The sequence below is a fragment of the Mya arenaria genome, chromosome 3, assembly GCF_026914265.1.
Source record: "Mya arenaria isolate MELC-2E11 chromosome 3, ASM2691426v1".
Classification (NCBI taxonomy): domain Eukaryota; kingdom Metazoa; phylum Mollusca; class Bivalvia; order Myida; family Myidae; genus Mya; species Mya arenaria.
The window spans coordinates 88195475-88218791 of NC_069124.1; the positions used below are offsets into that span (position 1 = coordinate 88195475).

Consider the following 23317-nt stretch of genomic DNA (forward strand, 5'->3'; position numbering starts at 1 on the left):
TCCGAGGTTGTTTTTGATAAAAATGACCGAGGAGCTCCGAATGTGATTTGTTTTCATCTTAAATACGTACGTTAAACGGTTACAAACATACTAAACGAATGCACACCAGCGTAACCATTTGTTATGGAACCCTATATCTAGCACATGCCATACAAACAATAAAATGAATATGTTCTTAGTCTTTAATAATTCATATTGGAATACTGCCTCGGAACGGTAATGGAAAGACGGAATCCACCCGGGATTTATGCCCGGCCAATTTTCGATATTGAAATTTTGATGTTGGTTTGACTCGGACATGTTTATTACAGAATTAAAATGATTTTTTTTCGCTATTGTTCTCTTGGACCCAGACCAGAAGACAGCCAATTCCACACTATGACAGTAAATGTTGAGGCCGTAGCAAGCAATCGACATGTTGGTTCGGCGATCGTCCTTTCGGTAACTATAACATAGTCCATGCACCTATTTTGGTGTGTACCACTCCGATTTCTGAGCAGCGTTATTGCATATATACTGCATTTTCCATTTTGTCCTGTCCTGTCACTCAAATTCTCCGATTATCCCCCAGTGGTGAGCCTAATCCTTGTCGCGTAAAAGCGGTTGATATCAAGCAAGCCAGTCAAGTTGTGACATTTCTGTTTCTCCGTTTGATTGCTGAATGGAAGTGGGTAAGTTAATTTCAAGTTCTTTGTCTGCAGAAATTATAAAAAATCTTAACAAGAACATAATTGGCATATCAAGATCTCATGTTCGTTCAACTCCGATGATGTCTCAGTTATATGTTTCCTTTCAAATACTTGATCACTTGTTGACACACGTCGTAGGTTTTAATGAGTGCTATGAAATACTGCAAGACATGTTCAAGACGAGTTGCAGTTTTAACAGTTACTTCTTTAACAGCAGATCATTTCCTTTCAGATGTTTGAAAAGGTTGCTCTTTTTAAGGCGTGGTTCTTTTTTACGCGTGTTGTTTTTCATGAAAGTATTAAATGCATCAAAAATATTGAGAAGATGTTTTAAAATAAGGCTGTTGAATATCATCTTGACATTGAGTTGGTTTTGGATCTGAGATAACAAATAAACATTCCAGGTAAACATTAGAATACACTATTTGATTGATGAGAACCATTTTCTTTTCAAGGAAACGGTGTAATCAGTCCTGGTACTACCTTGATTATTCCAATTTACTTACATATATCTAATCACAGTGCATAGTGTAGTGATACATGACGTAAAGGGTGTGTGATTGCGGCTTTGGAGGTCGCCATTCGGTGCATCGTTACGGCAAGGTTATACATCTTTGTATGGCACGTGCCCACTGTTGGGTATCTACAACATTTTTCGTTCACATCTCCATTATCTTGCCGTTCTCGCTCTATTTATAAATCCATGCTTGCTGTGTTCAGCTGCTCGGGCATGTCTTCGTACCGATTGTGACAGATCTTTCTCCTGTCTTATACTTAAATTGTGTAGTCCACTGTTAATCACATCCTCAACAACATATGACCCACTGCATCGGAAGTTTGTTTTGATCAGAGTCAGAGGGCAACATGTGCTGGTTGTAGGCCTTTACTATCTCCAAGCCTATTTATGAGGTCTAGCGCATATTCATATGTTGTTAGCGTCTCAATTTCAAACTAAAGTTCCATCAACGCTTGCATTTGGACCTCGTACAACTCTCTCATAATATTGTGCTCACCTCGAACACTTCCCGCAGGCAAATACCCATCCCAATAATTTGGCCTTTCTTGGCACATGCGCTTCAAAATGATATTGAAAATGCCGTTCATTCTCTCACATACACCGTTATATCTCGGGATATAGGGTTTTGTATATCTGTTTTACATACACCACCCGAGCTGCCTCATTCAATAGTCACTCTGTCAATCAGTTGCTCTTTTGGGAATCCAATCCGACAGAATATTTCTAGCAATGCTAAAGCCAGTCGTTCTGTCTTTATCGCTGTCATCATATACCAGATGCTTGTTCCGGATACTGGTGCTAAAGGCCGGACCAAATCAAAGCATACTCTTTGGAATGTTTCATCCATTACCGGCATATCATCAAGCGGAGTCATTTTTAACTCGTCTCTTAAGAGTTGTCTTCTGGCAAACATCTGAAATGTCTCTACAAATCGCTTGTGATAAATGACGAGCAAAACCTGCTCAGTGTTCCATCTTAAGCGTAATTTGCCGAAAGGTAACCACCGGCCATTTATCGACTCATGTGCCAGAGTTGTCACTCTCTGTCAATGTGAAATTGGAGCACATGTTTGCGACACCATGGGCTATCCCTATCCCGTTTTCATTCCAATTACCAGATCACAGATCAGCGTGCTTAATAAAATAGCTTCAATTTTGCCCGTGTAGTACGGTGATTCAACCGTAATACGTGCCGTCCGTATTGCTTTTCCAGCTCCATCTATTGTGATAATGACTAGGGATGGAAGCGAATATCCGAATATCCGGATATTAGATTGGTATTCGGATACTAAAATTGGTATTCGGATATTCGTATAATTTTCTTAATATTTTTTGTATAAATTATGCGGTTAAAATGGTCGATTAATTAGTGTAGGTCTTAAACATCTTAGCGTTTAGACTGTTTCAGGTGCTGCACAGACTGATTGGCGAAGCGCGATGGGTGTCATAAACCGTCTGCTATTAATTGGTTGATTGCGGTGCGGGGTGATACAGGAATCCAGTGGATTTCACGTGAAATCCACTCAAAACGTGAAATCCACTCAGAACTCAGTTATTTTAATTAATAATTTAATTTTTTTATATACATATTAGAAAGTGCCTCATGAAGGGTTTATATTTCAAATTTTATTGAAATTGGTCAAAAAATAAAGAAGTTAGAGCAATTTTTCATTTTTTTTTCCAAAAATAGATCGGAAATCGAGGTGAAATCCAGATTCCGATAGGTGAAATCCACTCATAACTCATTAATTTTAATAAATAATTTTCTGTGTTTGTATATTTATTAGAAAATGCCTCATCAAGGGTTTATATTTCAAATTTTATTGAAATTGGTCAAAAAATAAAGAAGTTAGAGCAATTTTTCATTTTTTTTTTCAAAAATAGATCGGAAATCGAGGTGAAATCCAGTTTTCGAGAAGTGAAATCCACTCATAACTCATTAATTTTAATAAATAATTTTCTGTTTTTGTATATTTATTAGAGAGTGCCTCATAAAGGGTTTATATTTCAAATTTTATTGAAATTGGTCAAAACATGAAGAAGTAAGAGCAATTTTTCGAAAATAGATCGGAAATCGAGGTGAAATCCAGTTTTCGAGAAGTGAAATCCACTCTTAACTCAGTTTTATTAGTTAGTAATTTTTATTTTTTGTATACATTTTGGAAAGTGCCTAATGAAGGGTTTATATTTCAAATTTTATTGAAATATATCAAGAAATGAAGAAGTTAGAGCAATTTTTCGGAAATCGAAGTGAAATCCACATTTTGACAAGTGAAATCCACTTTTTCAGACGTGAAATCCACTCACAACTCATTTATTTTTAACAAATTAATTTTTCTGTAGAACAAATAATTGAAAGGGCTTCATAATGGGTTTATATTTCAAATTTTATCCAAATTGATCCAAAAATAAGAAAGTTGTAGACCTATTTTGAAAAAAGATCGGAAATCGAAGTGAAATCCACATTTTGACAAGTGAAATCCACTTTTTGAGACGTGAAATCCACTCATAACTCATTTATTGTTAACAAATTATTTTTTGTTGAACAAATAATTGAAAAGGCATTATCATCGGTTTATATTTAAAATTTAAAAGGAATTGGTCCAAAAATGAAGAAGTTTGATAAATATATTTAAAATTGATCTGAAAGCGTAGTGAAATCCACATTTTGACAAGTGAAATCCACTTTTCCAGACGTGAAATCCACTCATAACTCATTTATTTTTAACAATTTTTTTTTTGTTGAACAAATAATTGAAAAGGCATTATCATCGGTTTATATTTAAAATTTAAATGGAACTACAACAATAAGCATATTTATATCTAACAGCACAATAATTGCTTTTAGCTCGTATTAATCTGTGAAATTACGTAATATGTTTCCTGATGGCGTGAAAGTATTTAATGTGTCCTTTGTTTTTGTAGTGCACCATGTCACTGTGATAGTCCTTATGAAATCTTATGTCCTTCATTTCAATGCATTGTACACTTTTTCGAACAAAATTTTTGATGCGTTTTCTCTGTGCGTTGAAACTTTTTTTGCTTAGAAATTTGTCTTTGAAGTTTCCCCTTTCTGTTTACCTGTGTATATTTTTATCATATTTTGCTATTGTTTATTTTGGGTAATTATTTTCCTTAACTGTTGTGAACATACCTTTTCATTATCTCTCATCATTGTAAACCAAGTTAAACATATGATTTCACTTGGTGTAACTTTGTTCTGTTGTATTTGTTTGTTTATTTTTATTTTATGATTACGTACATGTATATCAACCAATGTACATGTATAAATAACCATAAATAAATGTCTGGCATAAACAAATAATACAAAACAATTCTCGGATTATTTATTAAATTTTTAATATTTTCAAAATTCGAAAGTAAAAAAGTGCCATGATTGAGGGCGCCTCCACGTGGTATGGCCTGGATGTGTATGGATATTGTGTTTATCATGAAAAAAAAATAAACAATTATGCATACACAACAAAACGCCCTCACAATATAACTTCAACTTTCTTATTTTTGGATCAATTTGAATAAAATTTGAAATATAAACCCATTATGTAGCCTTTTCAATTATTTGTTCAACAAAAAAATAATTTGTTAACAATAAATGAGTTATGAGTGGATTTCACGTCTCAAAAAGTGGATTTCACTTGTCAAAATGTGGATTTCACTTCGATTTCCGATCTTTTTTCAAAATAGGTCTACAACTTTCTTATTTTTGGATCAATTTGGATAAAATTTGAAATATAAACCCATTATGAAGCCCTTTCAATTATTTGTTCTACAGAAAAATTAATTTGTTAAAAATAAATGAGTTGTGAGTGGATTTCACGTCTGAAAAAGTGGATTTCACTTGTCAAAATGTGGATTTCACTTCGATTTCCGAAAAATTGCTCTAACTTCTTCATTTCTTGATATATTTCAATAAAATTTGAAATATAAACCCTTCATTAGGCACTTTCCAAAATGTATACAAAAAATAAAAATTACTAACTAATAAAACTGAGTTAAGAGTGGATTTCACTTCTCGAAAACTGGATTTCACCTCGATTTCCGATCTATTTTCGAAAAATTGCTCTTACTTCTTCATGTTTTGACCAATTTCAATAAAATTTGAAATATAAACCCTTTATGAGGCACTCTCTAATAAATATACAAAAACAGAAAATTATTTATTAAAATTAATGAGTTATGAGTGGATTTCACTTCTCGAAAACTGGATTTCACCTCGATTTCCGATCTATTTTTGAAAAAAAAAATGAAAAATTGCTCTAACTTCTTTATTTTTTGACCAATTTCAATAAAATTTGAAATATAAACCCTTGATGAGGCATTTTCTAATAAATATACAAAAACAGAAAATTATTTATTAAAATTAATGAGTTATGAGTGGATTTCACCTATCGGAATCTGGATTTCACCTCGATTTCCGATCTATTTTTGGAAAAAAAATGAAATATTGCTCTAACTTCTTTATTTTTTGACCAATTTCAATAAAATTTGAAATATAAACCCTTCATGAGGCACTTTCTAATATGTATATAAAAAAAATAAATTATTAATTAAAATAACTGAGTTCTGAGTGGATTTCACGTTTTGAGTGGATTTCACGTGAAATCCACTGGATTCCTGTATCACCCCGCACCCGGTTGATTGCACAAGGCGCGAGATTGCATCTTTTGAAGGGTCCATGGTCCTGTTTATGAAAACAAGTGTTGTTTATGGTGTCTGAAGTCGCTAATTGGCACTAATTGGCAGTAGTTGACATCAATGATGACGTATATGATATGTGCATTAATCCATACGATTTAACTGTCCAATCACAAAGTAACGTCATGCAATCAGTAGATTATCCAATCAATTATCTTAATGAATATGCATAAATCAAGTATTGATGTCTGAATAAAATTATTAGAAAAAAATCGTTTCATTTCTATTTTATTCCCAATCAGTTAACATCGTTTCAAAGTTTATCAATTGAGCAATCTTGTCAAAACTGGAACTGATGCCTCCGAAAGTGACTTCTAGTGTTTGGAAGTATTTCACTTGAACTGAGGATGGTAAAAGTGTTGTGTGTAACTTGTGTAGTGTGAAACTTGTGTATTGTGGTGGGACTTCAAATCTAAGGAATCACATGAAGAAGCATCCTGTGTGCAGTCCGCCATCAACTCCGTCTAAGACCCCCCCTGAAGCAGACGACACTTGACGTCACCGTTTCCACCCCTCCGAGGATGCAGGCTGCCACAACGGAGAGGGTTACCCGAGCGGTGACGGACTGGGTCGTACGTGACTGCCTTCCACTCAGCGTCGTCGACGGCCAGGGGTTCCGTGATATGATGGCCTTGGCGGCACCGTCTTATACAGTAAGTGTTATACAAATGTATTGTATACATGTACTGCACGTGCAATCATTTTGATATTGTCATAACTTTTATAACTATGATATATTTCAGGTACCTACCCGGTACCTACCCGGCCGACAGTTCGTGCGAGGGTTGAGAAGAGGTACGCAGACGAACGCTCCAACCTCATCTCCCGGCTCGAGAAGGCGACGTCTGTCTCCCTCACGACAGACACGTGGACGTCCAACTCTACCGAGAGTTTTATCACCGTGACAGCCCACTACCTTGACGCCGAATGGATCCGGACGTCTTGATGACCAGAGCAATGCCAGAGCGTCACACAGCCGAGAACATCGCGTCCCGCCTACAAGAATGCGTAAGGGAGTTCGGTCTCACGGGCAAGGTGGAATGCTGCGTCCATGACAACGCCCGCAACATACAGAAGGCCGGCACACTCTGTCCAGAGTGGGGAGACCACTCCTGCTTCGCCCACACCCTCCAGCTCTGCATCAAGCCAGTCCTCGAACTTCCTTCTGTCTCCAAGGTCCTGAGCAAGTGTCGAAAGCTGGTAAGGCATTTCAAGCACTCAACGACAGTCACCGCTGAGCTACACCGTCGCCAGGAGCGGATGCAGAAGGAGGGCGAGAAGCAACCGACACTGGCCCTCATCCAGGACGTCCCCACGAGGTGGAATTCCACGCAGCTGATGTGTAGCCGCCTCGACAAGCTACGCCGGGTGGTCACTGACATCATGCTTGACGATGACGTCACGGAGGAGGCCGACCGCGATCTCCTTCTGAGAGACGGCGAGTGGGGCATCGTTGCCGACATATCCACAGTCCTTGGGCCGTTCACCCACGTGACCACCTTCATGAGTAAGGACAAGGACGTATCCATCGGGGAGATGTTTCCCATCGTGTATAGTTTGGTTGGGAAAGTGTTGCAGCCCTGCAACAATGACACAGCGCTGGTCGCCTCGATGAAGACCACTTTCCGGGATGAGATGACGGAGAGGTTCCAGCCAGGCCGAGATGAAACTGCCGAGTCCCTCCCGATGCTCGCCTCACTTCTGGACCCTCGATATAAGAAGTTAAGCTTCCTGCCCAGGCAGCTACGACGAAGGACACACACCATGCTGGAGGGCCGCCTTGACGATGTCCCGTTCAAGGTCAGCTCGCGCGATGACGGTGACTGTGCCACACCTGCTAAGCGACCACGGCTTGAGTTCATGGTCACAGCCCCGGAGTCATCGGTGGAGGACGATCTTCAGCTGTACCTTGCCGAGAAGATGGATGATGCAACACCAGCCCTCGAGTGGTGGCGGCGCAACGAGAACCGTTTTCCGAAGGTCGTGCAAGTGGCCCGTAGCGTCCTCGCGGTTCCCGCTACATCTGTGCCATCGGAGCGCGTATTTTCGTCCGCCGGGCTTGTTCTGAACAAGTTGCGCAACAGACTTAACAGTGACATTGTTGGTGCCATCTTGTTCCTAAACAAGAACATGCGTTCTGTGAAGTGTGACACTGAGTGAAATATGATGAACAGTGATTGCCATTGATAATGAAAGCATAGTGTATTCGGAACTGTGTGAATAATTGATGAATACTGAAAAGTAAATAACTGCATGTAAATGCAAGAACGTTTTGTAACTACTCACGTTTAGTGCGTCTAGTTCTAAGTATGTAGTATGTATATTATTTTTATAATTAATGTATTTGCATGTTATGTTATTACATGTTATTATGTTTGTACACGTTTGTGTCTAAATAAAGGCATGTAGGTAAATATTAAATGAATGAAATCATCTGTATTCACGACTTCTTTCTTTTTTGAAATCTGAAATGAAAAGGAAATGAAATGAACAATAAGTCAATAACGAATATTGAGGTGAATTAAAAGTGTTAAATCAGTACATTACAGAGTATCGTTATTTACAAACATCCCAAGGGCACATGTACATTATTCTAGAAAACTCATTGGTTTGCCTATTAATATTTTGACACATTTATATGACGCGCAATGGATGTAACGTATTTGTTTACGACTTAAAACGATAATGACGTAAAACAGATTAGTAAAAACACATCAAGCTTACGACGGATACCAACTGAAGTGTACTATTATTTCACTATTATTTCATATGATATGATAAAGGGTGTACATAGTAGAGGGTAAACGTTACATAACAAGGTGTACACATTCTTAGACAACAATTTCATACGAGTATCCGGATAGTATTCGGATAGTTGATACGAATATCCGAATACCAATTTGCTATCCGGTTTTCATCCCTAATAATGACACAACATTTGTTAAGCAGTTGGACCATACCAATTCTCGCTCCACAACAACTAATTCACGTTCAATAGTACTCGAACCTTCTGTTGCTAAAATTGCCGCCTGTCAATTTTAAAATGCACTAGACGTACAGAAACTGCATCATGTCTCAAGTCTCCGATTCCGTTCTCAGCTTGCGTCCCAACTGTTCTCTACTTACTCGGAGCATATCGGACCTATGTGATCACTCGGGGATCCAATCCGTCAATGCCCAGAACGATTTTGATCATCTATGATGGCTGGTTTCTCTTTAACTGCTTCGTAGGCAAGAAATTCTTTACCAAGGCTAGAAGCTTCATTTCCACACTGGGCGATGAAACAGTATTTGTAGCCGAAATAGGGGAATATCTGGAACTCAGCTTAAAGATAAACACCCTAGTCTTGACAAAATAAAGGAAAATGCCAAATGTCACCTGACTTTCACTTCACCCCGGTTACCGATAAAGATATTGGAAAATACATTGACAGGTTAAATAAAAAAAAGCAACTGGTATCGATCTGATTTCTTCCAAAATCATCATTGCTGGCAAAATCACTTTACAGGTTCATACATGGCCATTGAAATTATTAGCCAAGGATCATTTCCAAATAGTCTTAAGCTAGCACAAGTTACTCCATTTTCAAGAAAGATGACCCCTTTATTGAAAAGAACTATATACCAGTCAGTGTTTTACCATCAATGTCCAAATTATATGAACGGTTCATAAGTGAGTAAGTAATTTCGATAACATTTTTCATCCTTTCCTGGCAGCATTCAGAACCACATCTGGATTTCAAACTACTTTGTTAAGGCTGGTTGAAGAGTGGAAAAAAACCCTTCATGAGAACAATTATGTAGGCGCAGTTCTAATGGACCTCTCAAAAGCATTCGACTGCCTGCCCCATGATCTCATCTTATATAAGCTTAATACATATGGTATCTCACCCCAAGCATGTAGACTTATACACAGCTATCTTACAAACAGAAAGCAACGTGTCAAACTTGGTCAATTTACCAGTGAGTGTGACTCCATCCTGATAGGCGTACCACAAGGATCAATATTAGGGCCTTTAGTTTTCAACATCTTCCTAATCGTCATATTTTACTTTATCAATAATCCAGCTTTATATAATTATGCAGATCAGAATACTCATTTTGTGTGCGATAAAAATCCTGAAGTTGTTAAGACCACTCTTAAGAAAGAAAGTAACATTTTGATTAGCTGATTGTTTACCAATCAAATGCAGGCTAACCCTGACAAATTTCAAGCAATTTCAGCTGGCTCAAAGTATTGTAAAGAAATAAAACAATTTAATATACTTAATCACAACATTTTTTGTGAAGATAAATTGAAACTTAGGTGTTGAGGTAGATAGTTTATTAAATTTTGATGCCCAGATTTATACAATATGCAGAAAAGCAGCTAAGCAATTGAATATTCTTCAAAGACTAAGCAAATTTTTGACAACCAATACTAAGCTTATTATCTTTAAATATTTTATCAGATTCAATTTCAACTACTGTCCTGTCGTTTGGCATTTTGGTAGCAAGACCAACACAGAAAAAATTGGAAAAGGTTCAATACAGAACGAAAATCTTCCTCAAAGAGTTCAATTGGCAACATTACATTTGAGCAGGGTAAGATACATTGCTATTGAAACTTACAAATGTCTGTAAGGTATCTCACTAGAATATGTTCAAAACTTTGTAACTTTTAAGACATGTAATTTTAATCTAAGATACGAAAACTGTGTAGATGTTCCATCAGTAGGACCAACTATTAATATGGGAAAAACTCTTTCAGCTGTAAGGCCAGTCAGATTTGGAACAGCCTACTAAAGGAAATAAGGTGATCCGAAAACTACCAGGAATTTAGCAGGCTGATCAGCACATGGACAGGTCCTTCTTGTAAATGTTCAATGTGCAAATAATACCTTTTGCTTTAAAAAAAATAGAAGAAATTGAGAAATTATAAGATGTTTCGCTGAATATCTTCTGTCCTTTGTCTTATCGGAAAAGGAGTTTTGTTTTCAGTGGGATGGCCACTGGACAAGATAAGGCATTCAAATACCAGAAAAGATTTCAGCGGACTTTCTGAATAAAATAACAACTTATATTAAATAACATGCTTATATCTATTTATGATTATTTCAAATTTATATAACATCTGTCGAACACATACAACTACTTGTGTTTTCTTTCGGCAAATATTTTTTTTAGGTGTTACGACTTTACTTTTTCCAAATAACTTTCTTTTACAGTGATAGGTGTAATAACAAGATAACATGATAAATATAACACCTCCTCTAGGCAATACTTTCCAAAGATTTTTCCTATCAAGCTAGATTGTTTATTTTTTTAACAACTATACATCGATATACAAAGCTGTTGTCCCTTTGTATATTTTGCTTCTTTCAATTTTGCTCATTCAATGTATATGATTACCCTTTAAGTTATTATTATTATTATTATTATATACCGTATTTATATAGCACTCTTTTCATTCGTCATGAACGTTCAAAAGTGCTTTACAAAGAAATAAATATATCACATACATGTATATGACAAACAATTTAAAATAAGTTACAGATAAATACAGAGACAGTTAATACGTTATAAATAAAAAACGAATTAAATGAGATAAAATGTCCATCATCAGGTGACTGTAAAACAACAGGAAATTGACATATAGAAATAAATTATAAAATGAACAGACCCGCTAAAACCTGTATTAATTGTCCTGTACTTAAAAACAAATAAAAATATAAAGATAAATCATTCAATATTTCCTAGTACATGTACACACAATATAAAAGGAAACAGGATAAAATGAAATAAAATGTTGAAATTACTGATAATACACATTACTCGATGAGAGTACGTCGGATCAATGTCACAGTCAAGTCAAGTACCGATACAATGCGGTTAACACGTTAAGTTTCATAGAACTGAATGAATAAGTGTGAATAAGTTATACTTTTGAAACAACTAACAATTTTACAGTGGTATATCAACTAGTGGAACCGTGCGCGTATGGACTGGCCGTACAGCCGGGAAAACTTGTTGATGTTATCACTGTATACAGTGCTCTCATTCAATTTTACTATTTGAATTTGTATGCATGAATATGATTACGAACGGCTTTTGTAAATACTTGCTCTAATATCTGATTATTTTTTTTACATATATGCTTTTATTTCCAGGTCACAAGCCCATTGTTATTTTTTAATATGTTATGTATGTCTTTTATTCACGTCGGAAAATAGCCAATTGAGCCGGAAAATAGCTAATTGAGCTATTTTTTCTTGTTAAATAAAGAGTCTTGTATCTTGTAGCTTGTATCTTGGTGAGTTGGATAGTGGATATGTCTTTCTATTTATTACTTGAAGATATCGATGTAGTCCAAAATGTCACTTTTCAGATTCTATGAAATGTCACTGTTGTAGTAGTCACTGTTCTGAAACTGATTAAAAAACAAAATGTTTTTTATGTATACTTCATCTTAGGGGTGGTTGTGTGTGTGTGTGTGTGTGTGGGGGGGTAATGCTTTGGGGTAGGGGTTGAAATTCTGATGCAGAGACAAGCATGTTAGTAGTGATAATATCCTAGGTATAATGGCTTGATGTAAATATGGAAAATGAGTGTACCGTTTGGAGTTATCATCCGTGCACCTCAACTTAGAGTATTTCTGTTTTCATGAAATTTAAACATTTATGGCATAAGCTGAAAACTAAATTAACAGCTGATCTCAAACGCGACGCCTAGCTGTCCCTAAAAATAACATACCCGAAAATGATATATAAAACCGCTAAATAGTTACCGGCATAGGCTGGTGGAGACGACCCGAGCGGCCCAGCATCGAAGCTGAGGGTGCGGACTTGCTAAAGTGCCCTCCTTATAAGGACGCACATACTCAATTGGGTAAATAATGACAGACGCGTGAACATTTTGAAAAGCCTTGGCTGTAAAGAAATACAATTGAAACCTAGTAAAATCCTATACGAGTGAATTGAAAAAAGAGCCCTTTTGTGGGTTAGATAAGCTCTATGTATGAGGGGTGAGTGAAATAACGGTAATGTATGAATGGATAAATTAATCACAGACTTGGTTAAATATAAAACAATAATAAAAATGCACGAAATGGGATAATAAAGATGAGATGTCTATGATTAAGACAGGTAAGCATTGCAACAAACAAAACACATTACAAAAATACATGAACAACTGGAGTATCTGCTCTCATGAAGATGATTGTCAGTCTGAGTCCTGGCGAGAAAGAGACAGCACAAACAAAAAAGAAAATGGATTTCTGGTTTGTTATGATACTTATATTAAACAGATGGTTAGATGACAACTTTTTCATATACATCAACAAATGAAGAAATAATGGGTATTTAAGATCATTGAGCGTGGCTTTACGCCATTTTATATTGGCATTTTAGCCAAGACTAGCTATTAAACGTATATGGAATGTTTTAATTACAGACTGAAAAAATGTTAAGGAGAAATAAAGCTGATTCATTATGTTGACTGATAAATAAAAAATAAGTGAATCATAACTACTTTAAATGGAAGAGATTTTTTTTAAATAACTCCGCCAAAATGTTAGTCGAAACTTCCGAATATATTTCATTTTAACGTTCTCCTTTTAAAGATGCACTCTCACAGATTTTGACTTTTTTTGTCTTGGAATGAGCCATTTTTTTTGCGCAAATCCATGGAAACCAGTTATATAAGACTGCTGTCAAGAATATTATCGTAGATTTTTTATATTTAAGTTAAAAAATTGATGTTTTATGCATTTTTCTTAAACCGTTTAAGCCATAAAACATTAATTTTCGAACGGAAATATGAAATCTGCGAACTGAATTTTGTATGCAATCTTATATTATTGGTTTGCACATATTTACGCAAAAATGTGCTCTTTCCAAGACAAAAAATAATTAAGTTGTAAAAATGGTAAATCTGTGAGAGTGCAGCTTTAAAAGAACGTCGCAGAATTGCTTTGTTAATTAGTCAGAACCTATAACAACAAGAACGATATATTAAGAGCGGAAAACACTTAATATGAAACCTAAAGTGAACATTGAAAACATTCATAATGAAGTAAGTATAAAATGTAATAGCTAAACAAACCTCAAACACATAAATGAAATACGTCTGAATTTTAAATTGTTATGCATCTTCCGCTGTTATATGGCTATGAATGTAGTTATATTTAATAAACAGAGACAAGAAAATGTACTTTTACTCGCAACACATGAAACCCCAGACAGGAACACATTGTACCCAATGCATTTTTTAGCAGTTCATTGGGTCACATATTTGAATTTTAAATTGTGTTTCTTTGTTCAGGTGAACGGGCGATATGTAGGTCGCTGGATACCCAATGTCTATTTAAATCTAACCATTGAAAATGTATCACGATATTACGTTATTTACAGCCACGGGTGAAATCTGATATTTTATCGACAATAGCATTTTATGTTTGGTAAGTCATGATATTCCCTAGTAGTTTATAAAACAGAACATAAAGGAGTGTCTTAAAATGATATTGGTTTCTGATTCCCCTACAAGCTTTTTCAATCAATCAAATCAATCAATCAATCAATCAATTATTAATTCCACAAATCGCTGCTAAAACTACTGTGATTCAATAAAAGTTTCAAAATAATAACAAATCTGGGCTGGTTTCATTCTAGTTCAATGTATTCATTTCTTTCAATTTCGTTTCATCATCAACGTTGAATATGCAATATATAAGAGAGGCTGCGAAACACCCCTTGTAATTGTACGTGCACGTGCACGGGAAGCTGTTTGTGCAGTTTCTTATTAAAGTCGGTTGCAAAACCTATTTCTTTAAAAAAAAATCTCGTGATTGTGAAGATGCAGCCGTAGTCCATCTTGCAGAAAACATATCACGCCTGTATAACCACGGCCTCTAAACGCCAGCTCCACCACTTTACAGTGGTGCAAAGAAAAAGAGCTGTCGACACTTCCGTGGTGGAGCTGTGCCCTATGTTTACATGAACAAACGTGAGTATGGTTTATATTTTATTTGATAATTTCATTTAACGGACATATTTCGAAAATCGGAGAATGTGGTACCGTGTAAGAACACTTCTACTGCATGCTGGTTACTATTTCGTTTCAATATTATGCAAACTGTGGTGCCAGGAGCTTTTCTCCCGAATCGGACATGTGCATATTTTGAGATGTGATTGCATATCAAGTATATTTCGGTGCTTACACACCCCGTAGGAACATTCGCACGCATGCAAACATAACTGTTATGCATAGTACCTATGCCGGAACACAACACAACGGATAAGCACTTCCTAAAAAGGAAATATGCACATATTTATAAAAGTGGTGGCGCTGTTGCCCTAGTGGTGGCGCTATCGAGTGTGTTTTGTGCTTGAAGTAATATAGAAAGTTAACGCTTTTGGAATGAATACAGAGATTGCTATGTTTATCATTCATTGAACATTATGCTGGTTATGCATACTACGTGCGGAAACAAAACTCTTCGCGAACTATCTTAACCTTACTGAAAACTATTTAGGAATCAACGCTAGGTAGTTTAATTTTACCATAGAACTATAAGTATATATCATGTGTGGCCGGTACGGATAGAAAAATCCGACCCGAGTGCACGCGCGTAAGCCAATTTACCGGCCACGCAGCGTGACCGAGGGACGGATTCTTTGATCCGGACCGGAAAAACATGATTGATATTTTTTCCTGCATATCTAAAATTATCAATTTGTGGAAAAATTGACGTCAACCAAATTACCAAAAAGCGCGTGAAACGTTGTTTACTAACGTCATTAAGCGTAGTAATTTTAAAACCACTATTGGTGTCAAACAGTAACTATTTAAATCGCGTTTTAACGATTATTTATTATCTATTTTAATTAATTGCATACTTCTATATTTTATTGTGCTTTATTGAAATGAAATAATGTACTTTTCATAAACCATACAATAAAATATATAAGAAGTGGCGCGTTGTTGCGTGTGACATATCTTACATGGGGGTGTAAGATGAGTTTTTCCAGCACTGGTCACATGACCGTAAACATACGTCCGGTATGCAAGAATACCTCTCTCTTAACCGGACACACATGATAGATACTTATAGTTCTATGGTAAAAAAGGTAACAACACAAAGCCGTTTGTTTTCGAAATAGTTTTCAGTAAGGTTTAGCGTAGAGTTTTGTTTCCGCAAGAAGTATGCATAACCAGCATGATAACAATGAATGATAAACATAGCAACCTTAATATTCATTTCAAAAGCGTTAACTTTTTATATAACTTTAAGCGCGAAACATACTCGACAGCGCCACCACTAGGGCAACAGCGCCACCACTTTTATAAATATGTGCATTTTTCCTTTTTAGGAAGTGCTTATCAGTTTTGTTGTGTTCCGGCATAGGTACTATGCATACCAGTTATGTTTGCATGCGTGAGAATGTTCCTACGGGGTGTGTAAGCACCGAAGTGTACTTGCTATGCAATCACATCTCAAAATATGCACATGTCCGATTCGGGAGAAAAGCTCCTGGCACCACAGTTTGCACAATATTGAAACGAAGTAGTAACCAGCATGCAGTAGAAGTGTTCTTACACGGTACTACATTCTCCGATTTTTGAAATATGTCCGTTAAATGAAAATATCAAATAAAATATAAACCATACTCACGTTTGTTCATGTAAACATAGGGCACAGCTCCACCACGGAAGTGTCGACAGCTCTTTTTCTTTGCACCACCGTAAAGTGGTGGAGCTGGCGTTTAGAGGCCGTGATAACGTAGATGACAAAATATTTCCACAAGAGCACGTGCGAACATGGATGACGTAGCACTCAAAATATAAAGCAAACGTGCACGTACGCTTTTCACGACGTCTCTAATGACGTAATAAGAAATAAAAGAAGTTTCTACGTTTAGTTTCTTATATCCATAATGTTAAAGACCATAAACGACACATTTATTCAGTATGCCCTATGTGGAATACTGCCAAGTATGGTGACAACTAAGACGGTCGATTTGCGCTCAGGTAAGCAGTCAGACGTCGTCTTTCCTCGGTTTGTCATCATCCACTAATCTTGGATCTATACAGTGCCATCCACCGACAAGCCATCATGAGGAGAGAGGTGTATGTTTTGCTGTTTCTCGGCTTTGTGGGTAAGTTTTCTTCCGACTATTATCTGCATAAATTTGATGACAGAGGGCCAACAAAATCAACCCTAAAACTATGTCAGTATAAACGTAATTGCAGGCTATTTCCTCTAAGCTTGTTTGGGTGTCTTTGTTGGTGCATACGTAAGAATCGATCTACGTTAAATAATGTACAGAAAAAAACTTTGTCATTCATCCACATAAAATTACTAACACAAGGTTTAGTTTAGTATATATCAAACTTCAGATCCCGACATCACAATTATGTTAAACAATCTCGTATACAATGTTTATACTATATATATATGAGTTTGTTTAAATAACATAATACATAATGGCACCGAAACGGATTGAAACGAAATGAGAGTTTAAAATGTTTCTCTTAATGTTTTTGGTTAAAAATTGAAATACATTCTTTCTTGCAATAAAGCAATACTATTGGTTTGTTTTGAAATCAATACACCCATTATTTACATAAATTATTAAGCAAGGTATTATCAAACTATTGTGTAATGCAACTCCACAGGGAGTCTTCTTGTACACATAATTATAATATATATATATACATGTAGCGCATTTAAATAAAGCATGAGCCAACATGGGCATCAAGTTCCCTTTCGCAATATTTGCTTTAATATAAGCATGCTTCAAATAGTGAATGAGGTGAACGGTTCACTTCCCTATGCCCATTTCTACAATTCTCAAAGATGTGCGTTTCTCATTGTAGCGGTGTGTGCGAGGTCCCCACCAGAGGACAAGCGTGACCATGATGACTGTGAGTGTAACGAGGACATGTATCACCATGGAGACCGCAGTGACGTCGATGCCCGGGACGACTCGGACTCGCATGAAGATGAAACTGATGGACACATGGACTGGGAGACTATGACGGAGGAAGAAAAGAGAGAACTCATGCGTCGTAAACACGAGCACCACGAGGAGAACCGAAAATGCTGCGAACACCACTGGTTAGTAGTGCTCTATTAGTTTATTTCGTACTGACAGTTTTAGCTGAAACGAATACAGAAGCGCATGAACATCAGTGCGAAATTCCATAACAGGGGATTCTTGTACTTGTAACACTAACTGTAACCAGATATGGAGCGCCTACCTACATCTTAAATCACTGATAAAACGTGAAAGTATAATATAGAAAGTAGTTTGATAGCAAATAAAGTTGTGTGCGTGAACCTATAACTGGGTCAATAAAAACCCATCAGGATAAGGAGAAATCTCGTCATCACATTCTTTGTACAGTATCTATATGTGTTTACATTCCACATGTTTCATAATGAGTTCACACTGACGTGTTATCCTATATGTTTCACCAAGTACGAGATGGCAAGGATCTTGCATCCATAATTGTGAATCAGAAAATAATCTGCTTGTTGCCAATGACAACTTCAGCTTTATTAAAAACAGAATAGTAGAAGCAACGAATATGCTTAACAATGCATAGTTGCAAACAATCCTACGTATACTATTTATCAGAATAATTAATCTGTAATTGATAGCTCTAACATTTTCAAGTCGAAGAAATGAATAGTTTGCATTTGAAGTCATCCTGCAAGGTATGTCTTTTTTAAAAGTGTCAAGGAACATCACTGGTTTTATTGCCCCTACAGGAGATTGGGAGTATTCATAGTTCTCCCAATTATATTTACAAAGGTGCACTATCTTATTTGATGAGACTGTGTATATTCCCCCGTGTTTTCTTTCGTGACAGGGGAAAGAAGAAGATTGTCATCGCTCTGGCCTTCTCCTCCGTCGCCCTCGTCATCATCGCCGTCGTTGTCGGCTACTGTTGCTACAGAAAACGTTGTAAGAAAAACTGCAAGACGACACCGGATAGCAAATACAAAGGTGCGCATTTGGAATTGACTTCTTTGACAAAATGCTTCATTAGCCAGCAGCTGTTAAATCGGTTGGAATGTTCATGCTCGCCTTTGAATGCTTTTCATTTTTGACCAATCTAGATTATTCCCATGTTTTTTATTCAGAGTCAGTATCCCAAATACTGTCTGTGCCGCCAGTAGAGACGGTTTCCGGGGAGAAGAAGTACCCACTTCCGGAAGGTGACATCGCGACTTCCGGTTCCCCGCCTCCCCCGTACACCACCCTGCCCGAGCATGGCGTTGTCCTCGTGTCACCTCCCCCGTACCAGACGTACCCTACACCCGCACACTGAATTATGACAGTTGTTCCGTGGTTTTGAATTTTAAATATTGTATGTGAAACACTCTCTTTCTTGAATACAATAAAGCTCCGTAAACAATTGTCTGTATGTGAGTATATATGTGAACTGTTAACTTACGAGGAACAATAATGAGGCTGCGTTAGACATTTGGGTGCAGATTTACATGTAGACAGGACTGAAGCTATGTTGTGTTTTGAAATTTGAGATGTTATTTCCTGCTGGTTCAGAGATTTTGTTGTTTGTCTCCTTTTTAATACATGTTTGTTATTGTGGTTTCATTAAAATCTTTCAAAACTGATGTTTGTTCTGAAAAAGTTTGCAGCGTATTTATTGAACAGGGTTGTTCGACACAACCTCGACACTCACAACACAAAATGCCTATTAATAGTAACAAGTGTCGTCTGCCTCTTTACCACCAAAAATATAGTTTGAGAAAGTGCGGACTATATAAATTGCAAACTATGTTTCCAATAACCGAGCTAGATTTGACAAAACAAGAAGCAATCATAACGCAATATCTATTTTAATCATTTAATTTGTTGAACTTAGATAAAAATAATAATAAAGTAGTATCCCTGCGCCCCAAAACGAATGAAAATTTAAACGTGAACAAAGAATTACTATTCACTCAAAGCGCTTCATTTTATCACGTGACATAATGATCTCATCCCCTGCGCACACTTTCCCCGCTTAAAACATCACGTGATAGCCCACGTGGGAATAACAAACGCACGCCATTTTGGCATGCACGTACTAAAGTGCTGACGAGTTAGCTGACGATAAAGAATTAGAAGAGAGTTGCTGACCATATCGACAAAGAAGGAAAAACAAAGTTTTGAAATTAAAGATTTTCCAGACTTATTTTGTTTAATTTGTTTTATATACTTCTTATAGTGTACGTAAAGACGGATGTTTGTGTATTTTGATTTGAAAATGGCATTTTATTGAAATGAATTGAGTTATTTTTTTGCTAGTTTGGTGTAAATATGAGAAAATATCACGGATTTAGTAACTTTTTTAGGTGTTTCGTTAACAATTGTTTGAAAGCAATTATTTTAATTTTGATCATTTTAATATTGGAATTTAACGGGAAATTTGTCTTGGCTCAGTGCATTTGTTTATTGTTAGAGTACATTATAAATGACAGGTTAAATAAGGCCTTTTGAACCTTCTTATTGAGTGAGAAATCTGACAGCCAAAATCGTTCTCAATCTAAAGTATGATCACCTAAAACAATGAAAACAACATTCAAATTTTGAATGACGCATTTTGCCGCAATTGTGAAATTGGTTATTGCGTTATATGAAGACAAATTATCCGAAACGGGTAAATATTCACATAGGTACGGTCGATAGCCTAAACTGGTCGCAGATCCAGAGGTCATTTCAAGTTCGAATCTTGCTGCCGACGAAAACCTTGCTCAAATTATATTTCAATAAATTAAAACCTACATCTCCAGTAAAGAGATCGCTATCGGCGTGTAATAAGTACCACACTTGCGTTTAACAACCTAATAGACATGAGGTTATAATCATTGACCAGTTACAAAATATGCTTACTATATTCATATTGACAGAACACTTGTAACATATAATTGGTTTACAAATCTTCTGGAAAAATACATTTGATTACTTCAAACACGGACATAAACACCATGTATACATGACCATTTATAGGTCCGTGTTACAAAGTTTAAAGACACAGCTTATGGGTATTGATTTTGTTTCCAGTAAATTGGCGGGAACATTCGTTATATCAAATATTTATAACTCTGGCAGATAACCGACTACCTTAGTTATAGTACATGTTTGCAATAGTTTAAGGAATGAATTGCGGGATGATGTAAATCCCGCAATTCATTACTTATATTTACACCAATAGTTCATTATTTCATTTTAGAAGTGTTAAAAAATACTTCATTTCATTAAAGAAATTCTTTTTCTCACCTATTCTGTAAACAGAACGACCCGACTGTGACTGGAAATGTTTTATCAAATGACGTCATTACGTGTGAAAAGATCAGCCACTTGAAATCACTTTTAAACGTAAAATTGAAACTCTTATGACAACACGATATTTAACATATCATATATTAACACTGTCTTAAAGTTATTTTAATTTCTATGGGACCTGCTGCCACAAAACAAACAATAACAAGATGAACAAGTTTCATGTATATTGTAACATTATGCGATGATTCGCGATCCGAACATATCCGAAGAAGCCGCGTTCATCCGATGATAACGCAATTTTCGAAAGGCAGTTCATTTAAGGAATGGAACTTTAGGTGTAAATATAATTATAACAGAGAACGCTACGGTGCCTTTATTCAGCAACGTAAAATAGAATCGGTGCATTTATTAAACAATCAAAGACGCATTTTGTCTGCTTTTTCAGCCGAGCACGTTCATTAATGTATTCCAAATGTTGGCCATGATAAGTCCATGACCTCTTTCGAGTTTAAGGTGAACATATCAAAGTCAAAGATCATAATAAAAAAAGACTGAGCATTGCCCTATGGACATCAACGTTTAAAGAAGATTTTTTGACAAGTAGATGATGAAAATTGATTTTGAGGTCAAATTTACTGTGATCGAAAGTAATTAAATGTTTTCTATTAATACCTCATAGACTGACCTTTTTATTCTGTTTACACAATGCATATACATGTATGGCTTCTCCAATTGATAACGGCTTTCAGTTGTTTTATTACTTAAATATATTTTTCAATGGCAGCGAGTTGACTCCGGTAGATGTGAGATCCGTAAAGCGTGACAAAGTATCCCAAGTTGTCGCGAATATCGCGAACTATTGTTTATAAAGTTATTAAGAAGCCCACACAATTATTATATCTTCGGAGACCATCACATATAGATTGGTTAATTGCGTAAAAAACTAATGATTCGTCGTCAACCTTCATTTATTTTGAATGGTTAAAAAAGTCCCGACGGATTTTTGGACTAGGGCACTTGTGGCCTAGTTAATAGCCATAAATGCGATACCTGCATTCTCAAGCCGCATCTGGGGGTTCACTGACGTAATGTATTCATACGCTGTATTTTGATTGGATTGCGGTTAGCGAATTTGAATAATCAAAGTAGTACCAGAACTGATTACAATGAAAACATCCAATAAAAATAGTTCTCCTAACAATTCAAGCTAACTGTATGCTCTTTTAATGAAGCACAAGAAATTCATGCGTAGCGAGTGAGTTAATCGGGTTAACTACATGAATGTTCGTGCATACGGTCAGATTATATGTGCAATAAGAATATAAACATACTGGAAAAGCACACATCGAAATTTTCCCGTTCAAAGCTCTGTATTGATAGACTGTTACCCTCTTTCTCTTTCATCCGAAATGAAACCAGTATCAGCTAACCGCGGTGCCCGTCGCGCATTCGAAATGTCTTGTGAATTCATACGTAAAGCGAATAAAGCGTGCGGTCTAGGTAGAAAACAACCAGGAAAGTTGGTTTAAAAAAGTATTGTTATCCTTTGTATAGAATGTTGGTATTCCGAAGTCGGTCCCTGTTCTTTTTTTCGACATAATTTGCATGTTTCCGTGATATTTCCTTTTCGATACAAAGTTTTAACTAATCATCGCGAGGCACTTTTTTTTTTTTTTTAAAACAACATGATTTTTGGTATTTATTGTTCAAATACTATTAATGTTAACTAAAAACCATATGCCGCGTACCTGTATAACTTTATATTTTTTAGGAAAAGTAAATAAGGGTACCAGTCTACTTATTGACCTCAAAATGTACTCTGATCAGAGCGTCCGAATGATTCAGACATGTATGTTATCACTACTTCCGGATGCTGATGATGTGAATTTCATAGTGTTTTATTGAGGAAATAAAGCCGACATTGAATGATTACCACCATCAAACGGATTTATTTTCAACTTACCGTGGGTAGCATTTTTAATTTGACACGTAAATTTTCAAGCAATACAAGTTCGTTTGAAAAAATAATGTAATTTCAATTTCGCAAAATGGAGATAAAAAATATCAAATATGCGCATACTTATTTATGAAGTTTCATTCTAAATGAGGCCAAATGTA

The 23317-nt window shown here is 36.1% G+C and overlaps 2 protein-coding genes across 2 annotated transcripts; both read left to right on the forward strand.

Annotated features, from left to right (window-relative positions):
* The first annotated feature begins 6878 nt into the window (after positions 1 to 6878).
* Positions 6879 to 8081, forward strand: LOC128226384 (E3 SUMO-protein ligase ZBED1-like). Its single transcript, XM_052936262.1, has one exon. The coding sequence runs from the start codon at positions 6879 to 6881 to the stop codon at positions 8079 to 8081; it is 1203 nt and encodes a 400-aa protein (XP_052792222.1).
* Positions 8082 to 16903: 8822 nt separating this feature from the next.
* On the forward strand, positions 16904 to 19545 carry LOC128226923 (uncharacterized). The gene is made up of 4 exons (XM_052937036.1): positions 16904 to 17056; positions 17778 to 18018; positions 18777 to 18913; positions 19051 to 19545. The coding sequence occupies exons 1-4, from the start codon at positions 17014 to 17016 to the stop codon at positions 19236 to 19238; spliced, it is 609 nt and encodes a 202-aa protein (XP_052792996.1). The 5' UTR covers positions 16904 to 17013; the 3' UTR covers positions 19239 to 19545.
* Positions 19546 to 23317: the final 3772 nt, after the last annotated feature.

What these genes read in the sequence shown, in the direction of transcription:
- LOC128226384 (XM_052936262.1), top strand. Translation starts at nt 6,879, where the DNA reads ATGCCAGAGCGTCACACAGCCGAGAACATCGCGTCCCGCCTACAAGAA.
- LOC128226923 (XM_052937036.1), top strand. Translation starts at nt 17,014, where the DNA reads ATGAGGAGAGAGGTGTATGTTTTGCTGTTTCTCGGCTTTGTGG. An exon ending in GCTGTTTCTCGGCTTTGTGG is followed by an intron (nt 17,057 to 17,777) that starts GTAAGTTTTCTT and finishes TTCTCATTGTAG; the next exon opens with CGGTGTGTGCGAGGTCCCCA. An exon ending in ACCGGATAGCAAATACAAAG is followed by an intron (nt 18,914 to 19,050) that starts GTGCGCATTTGG and finishes TTTTTTATTCAG; the next exon opens with AGTCAGTATCCCAAATACTG.